The following is a 13,898-nucleotide window of genomic DNA, read 5'->3' on the forward strand; positions in this document are numbered from 1 at the left end:
AATGTTTCATGATTTTATTGAAGATTTTATGCAAATTTACATTGATGATATTGTTGTGAAATCATCTTCTGAAGACAAACACTTAGAACATTTACGTTTATCATTCGAAAGGATGAGACAATATGGATTAAAAATGAATCCATTAAAATGTGCGTTTGGTGTTTGTGCAGGTGATTTTTTAGGATTTGTTGTCCATAAAAAGGGCATCGAAATCAATCAAAATAAGACTAAAGCTATAATGGAGACTAAAGCACCCTCTACCAAAAAAGAGTTGCAGTCTTTATTAGGCAAAATAAATTTCCTCAGAAGATTTATATCTAATCTAAGTGGCAGAGCACAAGCATTCTCGTCATTACTTCGATTAAAGAAAGAGGAAATTTTTAGATGGGAGCCTGAGCACCAAAAGGCATTTGAAGACATAAAGTCATATTTATCTAATCCTCCTATTCTTTCACCTTTGTTGAAAAACAAAAAGATGAAGTTATATATAGCATCATCTGAAAGTACTATAGGGAGTATGTTAGCACAAGAGGATGAAAATGGTGTAGAAAGAGCCATTTATTATCTTAGTAGAGTTTTAAGTGATGTTGAAACAAGATATCATCCTAGTGAAAAATTATGTCTTTGTTTGTATTTCTCATGTATGAAACTTAAGCATTATATAAAGCCTTTTGATGTTTATGTTTATTCCCATTTCGATATTATTAAGCACATGTTATCTAAACCTATTCTGCATAGTAGAGTTGGTAAATGGGCTTTGGCACTCACAGAATATTCTTTAACTTATCAATCTTTAAAAACTGTGAAAGGCCAAATAGTGGCTGATTTTATTGCTGATCATTCCATTGAAGAACCTGTGACTGGGGGCATCGAAGCATTTCCATGGATATTATATTTCGACGGGTCTAGTCATAAAAATGGTTCTGGAATAGGTATAGTTATTGTTTCACCAACAAATGAAGTAACCAAATATAAATTTCGAATTAGCCAATATTGTTCGAATAATGAGGCAGAATATGAAGCCTTAATAAATGGTTTAGAGATTTTGCTCGAACTGGGGGCAAAATGTTTAATTATTAGAGGTGATTCTGAATTAGTAATAAAGCAAATAACAAAAGAATATAAATGCCTCAAAGAAACTTTGATAATGTATTACACTATAGTTAATGCATTACTTAAACATTTTGTTCAAATTGAAGTTCAACATGTTCCTAGAGCAGAAAATCAAGAAGCTAATGATTTAGCTCAATTAGCTTCTGGATACAAACTTTCGAAGGAACAAGAGCAAGAGGTTATTGAAATTAAAACAAAGCGTAATTCGATAGACATTGTGCCTAACAAATTGTTAAGACCAAAACTTGGGGGCATGGAAGCATCTCAAGGATACCTTCAGAGTACAAAATTTTCTGAAATTTTGGTCATTAACAATTTGGATGATAATGATTGGCGAAAACCCATAGTCAATTTTTTGGAAAATCCAGATGGCACAACTTGTAGAAAAGTCAAATATAGAGCCTTGATTTATGTGATAATAGGCAATGAATTATTTAAAAAGACTCCAGAAGGAGTTTTACTTAAATGCCTTAGTGAAGCAGAAGCATATTTGGCTGTATCGAATACTCATAGTGGTGCTTGTGGTACACATCAAGCAGGCTATAAAATAAAATGGCTTTTGTTTCGACAAGGTGTTTATTGGCCAACCATGTTAAAAGATTGCATAAATTTTGCTAAAGGTTGTAAAGAATGTCAAGAACATGCTGGAATTCAAAAAGTACCAGCTAGTGAATTACATTCAATAGTGAAACCTTGGCCATTCAGATGATGGGCTTTAGATGTAATTGGGGAAATCAAACCTAAGTCATCCAAAGGCTACAAATATATTTTGGTTGGAATAGATTATTTCACTAAATGGATAGAAGCTGTTCCACTAAAAGATGTTACTCAAGATGAAGTTATAAACTTCATTCAAAAATTTATTATTTATAGATTTGGCATACCAGAAACTATTACTACAGATCAAGGATCTATATTTACTGGTCGAAAGATGGTAAAATTTGCTGAAGAAATAGGATATAAATTGTTGACTTCAACACCATATTATGCTCAGGCAAATGGTCAAGTAGAAGCAGCAAATAAAAACTTGATTACTATAATCAAAAGAAAAGCTAGCCAAAAGAAAAAACCCAAAGAATGGCATGAGTTTCTTTATGAAGCTTTATGGGCAGTTCGAACTTCTCCTAAAGAATCTATAAATACTACTCCTTTTCGATTAACATTTGGCCATGATGCTGTATTGCCAACAGAAATCTTACTTCAATCTACTCGAATTCAAAGACAAATCGAAATTCCAACAAATCAATATTTGGATATGATGTTGGATGAATTAGTAGATATTGATGAAGAAAGATTAATGGCTTTAGAAGTGCTTACAAAGCAAAAAGAAAGAATAGCAAAAGCCTATAACAAAAGAGTTAAATCGAAATTATTCTTGCAAAGGGACTTAGTTTGGAAAGTTATCTTGCCTATGGATAAAAAGGATCGATGTTTAGGAAAATGGTCTCCTAGTTGGGAAGGACCATGGAAAATTCTAAGAGTTTTTTTCGAATAATGCGTATGAGATCGAAGAACTACAAGAAGATCAGAGAATTCTACGCATAAACGGTAAATATTTGAAAAAATATAAACCGATGTTACAAGAAATTAAAATTACACAAGAGTAATTTGATTCGAAATAAAAACTTGGCATTAATTTAAAAATGCCAACTGATGGGCAGGTTACATCGAAATGCTTAAAATGGAAAAACCATTACAAAAGAAAACATAAAGTACTTAAAGACTAAAAAGCATTTAAAGATGGTTTTCACCATTCAGTTACAATCCCAAAACGATCGAGAAACCAGCGAATTTCCGTATCGAGAAGCAAGCATTGACCAAGTAGTATTCATGATCTGGCCCAGGTAGAAGTGCATACCAGCCTCCAATTCTCCCATCTCCTGCACAGTTGTGGTAGTTGTTGCAAAAACGACGCCTAGTAAGCCAAATAGGCATGGGCCTATTCCACCAAGGACAGCGAAATCGATAAGTTGAAGTCCCTCCCAAAATGTCGCTTCGAAATTCTGCCAATCGATGTGTCCATGCAAGATCTTCGAAGTCTTCGAGGATGTTTTCTGGCATAGGCATGGAGAGCGCATTGATGAGAAGACGGTAGTACCTTGCACTCAGAGAGCCAGTGGCGTTGATAGCAACAGTGAGGAGGCGTTTCATTTCTTCAATGTTTGGATTAGCATCCAACATGTGTTGAGTGCTTCGAAGAATACAGAACATGGCGTTGCCATGATTCCAGAGTCTAAGTTTAAAAGCAAACTTAGAATGAGCCACCATAGCATTGTTGTACCATTCATTGGGGTCGTAGAGGAAGTAGAGGACATCATTTCCAAAAGCCCTAGAAACTTCAGAATCCTCACTGACACGCCAATGCCTGCTACTGGTATGGCGAAAGGCGAAAAGATCTTTCCTGCTTTGATCAGCAATCTTTGCAGCAATCTTGACTAAAAGATCATCACTCAGATCATCAATGGTGGTCATGATGATTTAAGAAAGAAAAAGCTTTGAGTAAGAAGGGTTTTTCAGACGAAGACGAAACAAAGAAAAGAGTGATTTTTATAAAAGGAAAATCATATTTATAGTGGGGGGAAGCTGAAAGAAGTGGTTCAATCAGACGGTTCTTCTTGCTTTGAAGATGATGACACGTGGGAACAGTTATTCCGATGGCCAATGGTTACTTAACTTTGTAACCTGAGGGAAGTTTTAAAGGTTTTCTTTTAAAAGGATTAATCTGTGTTAAAAGGTCATTTATTTGTTTTATTTCTTTTCAACTTCCTAGACAAGTTTAACTTGTTGGGTTAAACAAAAAAGTTACTTTTTTGTTTCCTCATCATTAAAATGTCTTGGAAATTGTTCCAATCTTATTTGGATTTAAATAAAATTTGAATTCGATATAAGAGAATAAAAAAGGAATTTCGATGATTGAAAAGAAATTGTCATTCGAAACAGAAAATGGTTCACAGATTGTTATAAAGACATTACAGACCAAGATATTCGATAAGGCTGAAATAAAATAAAAGTCTTAGAGAATAAAATAGAAACAGAACTAAATCTCAAATGATGAGATGAGTTTCTCGATTTGGCTCTTGTATTCAGCCAGTTGAGTATCGAGAGCATGGTTGTCACTTGCAAGTTGAGCAATGGTAGACTCTAGTTCCTTGGAGAGCTTGAATTTGTTAACAGCTTCATTGGCTTCTTGATTTCTGGCTTCATCCTTAGCCAAAATTCCAGCTTTCTGAGCTTCCAACTCTTTAATCTTGGCATCGATGTCAACCACCTGCTGCTTTGCATTGTTTCTTTCTTGCTGAAGAGTTTTAAATTTCTCTTGGAAGGATGACAGTTCGATCACAATTTGATCATGATACGCTTTCTTCTCTTCCATTTGAGCTTGATCAGTTTTCCTCTTCTGGAAGTTTTGATTAGCACTCTCCAACATTGGTTCAAGATAGTTAAACAGGTTTCGAAATTTCCAACCAGTTGGGAGAGCACCAAGCTTTTCAAATAAACTCCTGATTTCAGCAAGAGCTCCAGCATCCTTTTCAATCAACTCTAGCAAGTTGGCTTCGATGATCCTCTTTTGAAATTCTGCTAGCAGGTTGTTCTTTGAAGTCTCAGAGGGATTTCCCTTGGATGAATCAGAAGTTTGGCCAGTGCTAGTTGAGAAAAGAGTATTACTCTTAGCTATCAAGGCAAAAGCGTTGAAAGGATCATCTTTGGCCAACCGATCGATTTCTTCCAGATCGATCATAGGAGTATCTTGTTGAGCAATCATCTCTGCATCACCAGGAGCATCTTGTCGAGTAGTTATTTCTGTATCTTCAGTAGCAAAGTTTGATACATTATTTCCAAGGGTGGGTGCAGAATGAGATTGGTCATTGTTGAGTGATTCATCATTTACCAAGTCATCAGTGGGTGTTTCTGTTTGTTGTTGTTGAGGAAGATTCACTTTAAGACCTTCTGGACTGCTAGCATCATCATGCTCATCTTCTTTGTCTTCAGCAATTGGTGAAGTGGTCTTCGAAGAAGGAAGAACTTGCCCATGTTGTGATGGATTAGCTTGTTCTTGTTCGATACCCTAAAAAGAATAAGATAAATGCTTAAAACAAGACACTTAGAAATATTTCGTATAAAATATGGTTTTGATAAAATACCTTCGAACCATTATCACCAACATGTGAATGAGCACTAGAGTGAGAATCCTTTCGAAGACGTTTGAATGGTTTAGATGGTGAAATGGTGGGAGAACCTTCAGAAGCTTCCACTTCGACTTCCTTTTCTTGGACAAGTGATATTTGTTCTTGTTTTCTTTTCCTTCTTCCTTCAGTATTGACTTTGGGAAGTGTTACTTTGGAAGCTTCGATCTGTTCTTTAGTTATCTCCACCTCGCCATCATCATCAGAGAGATCAACAGTTGCTTGTTCTTTCTTGCTCTTTGATCTAGAAGGTCCTTTTGATGAAGTTGTTTTCACTTTGGGTTCCTTTGATTTAGGAGGTTTCTTCGATGCAGCCTCAGATTTCTTCAATTCAGCTTCTTTAGTTTGGGAAACTTTCTTTTTCTTCTTGTCAGACTTGCTTTTTGAAGTGTTCTGGGTGCTGGCATCATCGAGCTTTGTTTCTCCTGGAGTTAAAGGCAAAGCTGAAATATGTGATTATACAGATAAGTACTATTTTTTCTAAAAATAGTATTAATATATTTTAGTAAAAGAAAAAATCATACCCATGATACTGGGAGTTTCAATTCGAACTTGGGATAATTCATAACCAAGTTCACCACCATATTGATATAAATTGCATTTAGCATAGGTTACTAAATTATCCTGTGGGATTTCGAAATTATAAAGTAACCATTTTGGGTATGGTGGCCTAAAGGCCAAAGCAAAATTACAAGATGGAAATTTTGCTAGTTTCATTTTCTTTTCTAAAACATAAAGATATTTATTGGGTGTTCCAGGGGGAAAAATTGTTTCTGGAATTTTTTCTCGAATTTTGTCTCTCAAGGTCTGAGCAGCATAATATACTGTCCTCCTTGGATGTAAAGGGTTATATGCTGTTTGATAATATCTTTGAAATTGCTGAATTTCTTTAATGTGCGTACCTTTAGTCTTCTTGTCTTTGTTCTGCAAAGTGTGAAAAGTACTGGTCAGTTGAGGCAGCAATTCATCAGGATTCCCTCGATTGGATTGGCGTGTGTAATAATTTCGCCACCATCGAAAGAATGTTTCAGAGCATGCAAATGATGTTGAGAAATATGTAGGCTCGAACACAGTTGTTCTCTTGGCTTGAATTATGGATTTCCACACAGGTTCGATCTGAGGAATTTTCCATTCACTTATACTTTTGAATAAAGAGCTGGGTTTCGATTGAACTATACCAAACTGTCTAGCTACATGGTTAGGTTGATAACCATATACTCCATAAGGGCTACCAGGTGTAAGTCTGCTAGATAGATAGGTAGGGGTTAAATAAGCTTCCCATATAGCATTGATTTCTGTTTTGTTGGCTGTTTTCGAAGTAGTGGGAAAATCCTCTTTGAACCAGTTAGGTCCATATTTCCTAGTGGTAAATGGTGCCATTATAGGGGTGAAAATGGGACAATCAAGCAAGGTTTTGTAAGCATTCTCAAAAAGTTGTTGTGAAGTCTTGTTCCCATCAGGTTGAAACATAGCTAAGCCTATACCTTCAGTGGTCCTTTCTGAGTATGCTGATGTGTAAGAGGAAGGTAGGATCGAAGCAAGTTTTGATCCAAAAATGGCTAAAAGCCATAGTTGGAACAACCATATGGGTCCTGATACAACTAAATTCCCACCAGTTCGGGGATAATCTCTAAGATTATTAGTTGTATGGTTAAGGGTTTCATACAAAGAACCTAGAATCAGTTTGCTTAAACAGATATCTGCTCCTTCATGTAACTGACTAGCTAGACACATGAATTTCTTAGGGACTTGTACTGACCTTGAGCAAAAAACATGTATAGATAACCAGTAGGTCAAGAAAGCTACATGTTCATCTGCAGATACTTCAGCACATTTGGTATCATGGTTGTTAGCTATAAACAAACCATAGGCAGGGCTATCGAAATCTACTGAGTATTGAGAGGTGGTAACATCTGGATTAAAGGTGTATCCAGTTGGTTTTAAGCTAGTAAGGCCAGCCACATCTAAAAGGGTAGGAGTGAGCATTCCACATTTCAAGTGAAGGCTGTTGTTCGATGGGTTCCAAAAATGTAAAGCAGCAAATATCAATTCATTATGGTATTTTGGACCATATCGAGATATTTGGATGAGATCAAAAATCCCTTTCTCCTTCCAGAATTGTCCCTTTTGTTTTCGAACTTTGTCTAACCAAGCAATGTATTCTGGGGAAGGTTTTGGTTCAGTCCTAATTTTGGATTTTACAAAACTTAGGTCAAAAGGACCTTTTGTGAAAATTAAAGGAGGTTGAGTTTCAATACATGGAAAAAGAGAGTTAATCTCTGGAGTTTCAGGTTCTAGAGAAATGGGGCCTAAGAATGCATGTGGAGTATCAATACAAGGGATGATTACCTGGGTTTTCCAGATAGCTTTTTCAGCTTCATTGATTTCTGGTTCGTTCACAAAAGCAGGAGCAGCACTGGCGATTTCTTCAGTGAAATCAATGGGTTCTTCGCGATTCACATGAGAAGTTCCTGCTGCGTTTGTCATTGTTTAAATGTTTTTGTGAGAAGTTGATGAATAGTGAAGATTTCGTGTTTAAAGATAGGAGTTGCAGAAAATTCAAAGCTTTTTCTTTGAGAGAATTTTGGCGGAGAAGAGGAACAGTGAAAGTGAAAATGGAATGGTGAAAAGTGAGAAGAGTAAAGGTGAGTTTGTTTCTATATGGACCTTTGATCATGACACATGTCAAGATCTTATTTTGACAGTTTTACCATTAAAAATGGTATCTTTTCCAATGTTAGAGAACGTGGCCCACTAACTAAGATTGTGGGGTCAGTATTTAAAGGAAATTTGAATTAGTTTTGGATTAAATACTGACATCATTCATTTCGATGGAGAATGTTAGTTATTTTTTCAAAAACGTCTTTTTCTTCTTCGATGAAATCGAAAATGGCGTTTCTGGGGGGCAATTTGTTAGCCAATATATTTTACTAGCTGTAATAAATGTGGTCAAAGTATAGTTGACCTAGATTTAAAGAAGATTCGAACAGAGTGTTGTATTGAAAGCAAAGATAGGTTCGAAGATGGTAGAAGACTTCGATAGAGCAATTTTCGAAGGTGGTTATCAACAGTTATTCTTTAAGTCAGTTTGTATTTTAAGTTTGTTTTCAAATAAGCAAAACTGTCGACTTGTGGCAGTTGTAGTTTGAATTTCAAAGAAGTGTAGTTATTTCTAGACTTAGTATAAATAGTAGTTTTTCATAGGAAAAACGGGTCACAATTCCATCATACAAACTTACACTCAAAGTATCCGTATGGAAGCGAGAAACGAGTCACAAGTTGCAATGTATGAATCTGTGTACCAACTTTCATTTAATCAATACAATTTACCCTTTTTTCTTTAAGTGTTCTTGCACTTTACTTTATTAAGTTCGATTGAGTTCAAGTGGATTGAATTCGATTGTTTTTATCGTATTTCTTATATTTTCGACACCAAAAACACAGAATTTCTAACAACAAGAACAAACACAATATGTCCTAAGATTTACTGGTTGATCTTGCAAGTTACCATTTGTAAACCAGCGGTTGTTTGCGAAAATCCAACGTAAACACTTAGTTATCTAAACAAACTAATTTTATTACTTTTGGCCCATCCCCTGCATTATTAATTCTACTGAGGGTGGGAAGTTGGTTTAATGAAAACATGAGGATGATGATTGGCAATGGGGGATAATATTTACTTTTGGACGAACCCTTGGTTGGGTGGTATCCCTCCCAGTGTTAGATATATTCGACTCTATGAATTGTCTAACAATCGTTTGTTATCTATAACTAATATGTATGAATTAAGGTGGGGTGAGGGAGGAGAGGCTTGGAAATGGTGACGAAGGTTGTTTGCGTGGGTAGAAAAGTTGGTATGGGAGTGTAGTGCTTTGCTTTTTAACGTTATTTAGCATAGTGATGAGGCAAGTGGTAATGGCACTTAGAGCTTGAAAAAGGCTATACAGTTAGTGGCGTTTACAAATTTTTAACAAATATGAATCGTCTGACTCCTTAGTTTCAAATCTTATTTGACATAAGGAAGTTTTCTTGAAGGTTTCGTTATTTGTTTGGCATTTTATTCGTAACCGTCCGACCATGATAATTTATACAGGCGAGGATCCTTCAACAGAATTCTTAACTTTGCGTAAGTGGTGGTGGCTCGGTATATCATATCTTGATCCACGTTGCTTGTCATACCATTTTCTTTAGTATTGTCAGATAGGTGGGAATTCAAAATGTCTTCGATCTACTTTAAATTTATTATGGTTTTTGTGTGTTGTTTGAGTGATTTGGAAAAAACGTAACAATATGATTTTTAACATGGAAACATCGGATCTAGGAAATGTTGGATTAAATTAAGCTCCTCTCATAATGGTGGCCGACAACGAAAAACACTACTTTTGCTTTTGGTTATCATAATTGATGGCTTAATCTTTTATTTTGCTTGAGTGTTGGCATGTAAATATTTTTTGTTTGATTTGACATTTTTGTCACTTTTTTTTTGGGTTAATAGTGCTTTACCCCTGCAATATAGGCCATTTTCGGTTTTTCAGCATGTATTTTTTTTTTCTTCTTGGTTTTCGTCCTTATAATTTGAAGATTTCCAGTTTTGAACCTTCATGAATTTTGACTGTACAAAATCGATGATATGGTTGGGGGTAAATAAAAAAAAATTACAAGGTCAAAAAAAAAAAAATACAAGGTGGAAAACTAGAAATCGCCTATATTACAAGGGGTAAAACATTATTAACCTTTTTTTGTTGACATTATTGTTATTGTAATTGGCTATTAAACTTTGTGTTCTATCTTAACACTCCTTATGCTAGATAGAAAGTTTTGTCAGTAGTAATATATTCCATCTTATCTTGTTAAAAAGAATATAATTCCACCAACAAAAATATTACAATTTAGAAGATAAATATATTATTTAAATTAAATTAATTTTGTAATTTGTTCAGGTGTAGTTTACTTATTTTATACAATTGTGCTACTAAAATCATTTGATATGGTGTTATATAAACATGAATATTTTTTTTTTTCGCTAACCATCCTATTATTAGTAGAAAAGATCTTAATAATTTGAAGTTCGGATCGGATGTGATAACGAGTACCCCGGGGTACTCGTTAAGCACTTTAAATAGTAAGTTTTATATGAAAAAATGTGTATTGAATGCATTGAAAATTGTGACAGTTGACTTTTTAAAAGAATAATTGCTAAATTTAGGATGAGTGTCCAGAGGCACTCGTTAACAAGACCCAAAAGTTTTCTATCATTTTATTATGGAAAATGTTAACGAGTGCCCCCGGGGCACTCTTTAAGGACCATAATTAGTAAGTATATTATGAAAATGCATGTAATTAATGTCTTGGAAATCGAACTGTTTGACTTTTTTAAAGAATAATTGCTTATTTTGGATAGTTTAAAGAGTGCCCCGGGGGCACTCGTTAACAAGACCCTTTTATTATTAGAGTCTACAAAATAGCTTGAAAGTTGAAACCAAACAAACGCACTCTTAATTAACCTACGATTTTCCTCCTGCCCATTTTCCTCTTCACGTCGAAGTTCGAACAGGCCTCTTCCGCCATAGACGTCTCACATCAAGCCACCTCCAGGCAACACTGCTTCTTTCCTCTCAATTCATTTCTCCTCTCTTTCCTTCTTCCTCTTACACCTAATTGCTTTGCATACCCCCCTTAACCATTATTGCTAACTAAAACACTCAATTTCATCTCATTTTTCCACTTAATTTCACTCAAATTCAGATTCATACCATTTCCTTTCCCACAATGCGAACAACAAGAACTTCAATCTCTTCATGTTTCCTTCGTCTTCAACAATACTGTAACACCTTCTCTTCAACAACAACAACAACGCATTCTAACACCGTTAACAACAGAACCCATCTCTTAAACACCATAAGAACCCTCACAAACGTTAACACCGCCGTCACATTCTTCCACCAAATGCTCACACTCAAACCTCTTCCTAACATCAAAGACTTCAACCTCTTATTCACATTCATAACCAAAAACAAAAACTACACAACAACAATTTCACTAATCAAACACGCCCATTTGTTTAACGTTAACCCCGATACTTACACACTCAACATTGTAATTAACTGTCTTTGTCATCTGGGCCATACTAAATTCGCGTTCTCCGTTTTGAGCCAGATGTTTAAAACGGGGTTAAAGCCGACAGTGGTGACTCTGAACACGATTGTTAATGGGCTTTGTGTTGAAGGTAATGTTGCACAAGCGGTTAGTTTAACCCGTGAAATGGAGAACGCGGGTTATGAGCCAAATGGTTACACGTTTGGGGCGTTGGTTAATGGTTTGTGTAAAATCGGGGATATGGTTAGTGCTGTTGGTTGTGCTAGAGATATGGTTGAGAGAAACTATGAACCAAATGTTGTTGTTTATAATGCAATTATCGATGGTTTTTGTAAAGGAGGGTTTGTTTCGGAGGCTTTGAGTTTGTTTGCGGAAATGAATGAAAAAGGTGTTAAGGGTAGTTTGGTTACTTACAATTGTTTGATTCAAGGGGTTTGTAGTGTTGGTGAATGGAAAAAAGCGTATTTTTTGTTGAATGAGATGATGGAAAAGGGTGTAATGCCTGATGTTCAAACTTTTACGATTTTGGTGGATGGTTTTTGTAAAGAAGGGTTAATTTTGGAGGCTAAAAGTGTGATTTGTTTTATGGTGCAAATGGGTGTGGAACCGAATGTTGTGACTTATAACTCATTGATTGGTGGTTATTGTTTGATGAATGAAATGGATGAAGCTATAAAAGTGTTTCGTTTGATGGTTTTGAAGAAGTGTTTGCCGAGTGTTGTGACTTATAATTCACTGATTCATGGTTGGTGTAAGGTTAAAGATGTTGATAAAGCTATGTGTTTGTTGAATGAAATGGTTAATGAAGGTTTGTATCCTGATGTTGTGACTTGGACAACACTTGTTAGTGGGTTTTGTGAGGTTGGGAAACCTTTGGCTGCTAAAGAATTGTTCTTTACTATGAAGCAATATGGTATGGTTCCGACTCTTTTGACTTGTGCTGTTGTTTTGGATGGTTTAATTAAATGTCATTATCGTTTTGAGGCGATGTTATTGTTTAGGACTTTGGAGGAAAGTGATTTAGATCTTGATATTGTGATTTATAATGTTATGATTGATGGTTTGTGTAAAGATGGAAAGTTGAATGATGCAAGGAAGGTTCTTGCACGTTTACTGGTTAAAGGGTTGAGATTCGATCCGTATACTTTTAATATCATGATTGGAGGTTTATGTAGAATAGGGTTGTTGGATGATGCTGAAGACTTGCTTATGAAGATGGAAAAAAATGGATGTCAACCTAATAAATGTTCTTATAACATCTTTGTCCAAGGATTGCTGCGAAAACGTGATGTTCTAAGGTCGAAAAAATACCTTCAGATAATGAAAAACAAAGGGTTTGCAGTGGATGCTACTACCACAGAGTTGCTTATAGGCATTTACTCAGATGATAAAGAAAGCGACACATTTCAAGAGTTGATGCAGAACTGAGGTTCGTTTGGATTTAATTGCCGTCTATTCATTATTTGATGTGAATTTTTCATATCATGTTTTGAGAGCCTATTTGATGAAACGGTATGCTGTAAAGGACAAGGGCGAGCACATTATGATGTTCGTATATGAAAATCCAAACTGGATTACGACAACGATGGTGTTCTAAACGTTAACAGATTGAAGAGTTCAGAGCTGCGGCTTTTTTTTGCCAAGTACAATTCAATGCAATCAAAATGAAGGTCTTGCTTTGGCTAGATTGCAATTACACGAGTCTGGATGATATATAACTGTTTTGTCTGATGTTTTTACATGATAAGGTATGTTTCACATGACGTAAGTCAAACAATATTTACTGTTTTCAAGTTTACCTTCTGATATGCAAAGTTACCCTTTGAGATTTGTAGTATGAAAAATGTGTGGATAAGTTTGTTGCTCATGATTTAGAAATTGTTGATTGGTTTTGAAGTTCTGTCATAAAACATTTTCTTACAAGCCTAAACCTTTCATATCCCCTCTTTGCTTTGCAACAAGAGGTTAAGATTTAAGAAGAAAGAGGGTGAAAAAGTGCAGTGTTCCTTAATCCTCATTGCTTTTTGCCGTAACTTTAGAATAGGGAATCATTTGTTTTGGCCATTATCGTCAAATAGCAACGATAACAATGCTATAGCGCTATAGCATAGTGGATTTTGAAGAATTCACTATGAAAACTGCGACGTTATCCTAGTTTCGCTAATAGGGTAATAACGTCTGCCATTCCAGTGTCTGCGAGCGGGATATAGTGACCATAGCAGCCAATATGAATGAAGATATTTGATCTCCTCATTCATATTTGATATTTTGGGATTATCTACTAGAGTAAGTGCTTGTAGAACTGTTTGGATGAAAAAATTACAAGAGCTTATGAGCTCACATAAGCCCAAATTCATAAGCTCCCCTTACAAGCTTATCAAGTTGGGCTTATGAATTTCGGACACAGAGCGGAAACACGGAGCGAATCTGCGAAACACAGAACCGGTTCATCTGGCAAAACTCAATTCTCTCACCAGGGTTCTATCTTAGTTCCTTTCTTCTACC

General features: G+C 35.6%; 1 protein-coding gene across 1 annotated transcript; it reads left to right on the plus strand.

Annotated features, from left to right (window-relative positions):
* The first annotated feature begins 10,881 nt into the window (after nucleotides 1–10,881).
* Nucleotides 10,882–13,037, plus strand: LOC146938319 (uncharacterized). The gene is made up of 2 exons (XM_085752277.1): nucleotides 10,882–12,822; nucleotides 12,919–13,037. Exon 1 carries the CDS (start codon nucleotides 11,067–11,069, stop codon nucleotides 12,819–12,821), a length of 1,755 nt encoding a protein of 584 aa, XP_085608403.1. The 5' UTR covers nucleotides 10,882–11,066; the 3' UTR covers nucleotide 12,822; nucleotides 12,919–13,037.
* The last annotated feature ends 861 nt before the right edge of the window (nucleotides 13,038–13,898 follow it).

Source organism: Medicago sativa, chromosome 3, assembly GCF_051527215.1.
Source record: "Medicago sativa cultivar Bolivia chromosome 3, Bolivia_mono, whole genome shotgun sequence".
NCBI lineage: Eukaryota > Viridiplantae > Streptophyta > Magnoliopsida > Fabales > Fabaceae > Medicago > Medicago sativa.

Bases quoted from the DNA above. Each gene is read 5' to 3' on its own strand.
- LOC146938319 (XM_085752277.1), top strand. From the start codon at position 11,067: ATGCGAACAACAAGAACTTCAATCTCTTCATGTTTCCTTCGTCTTCAA.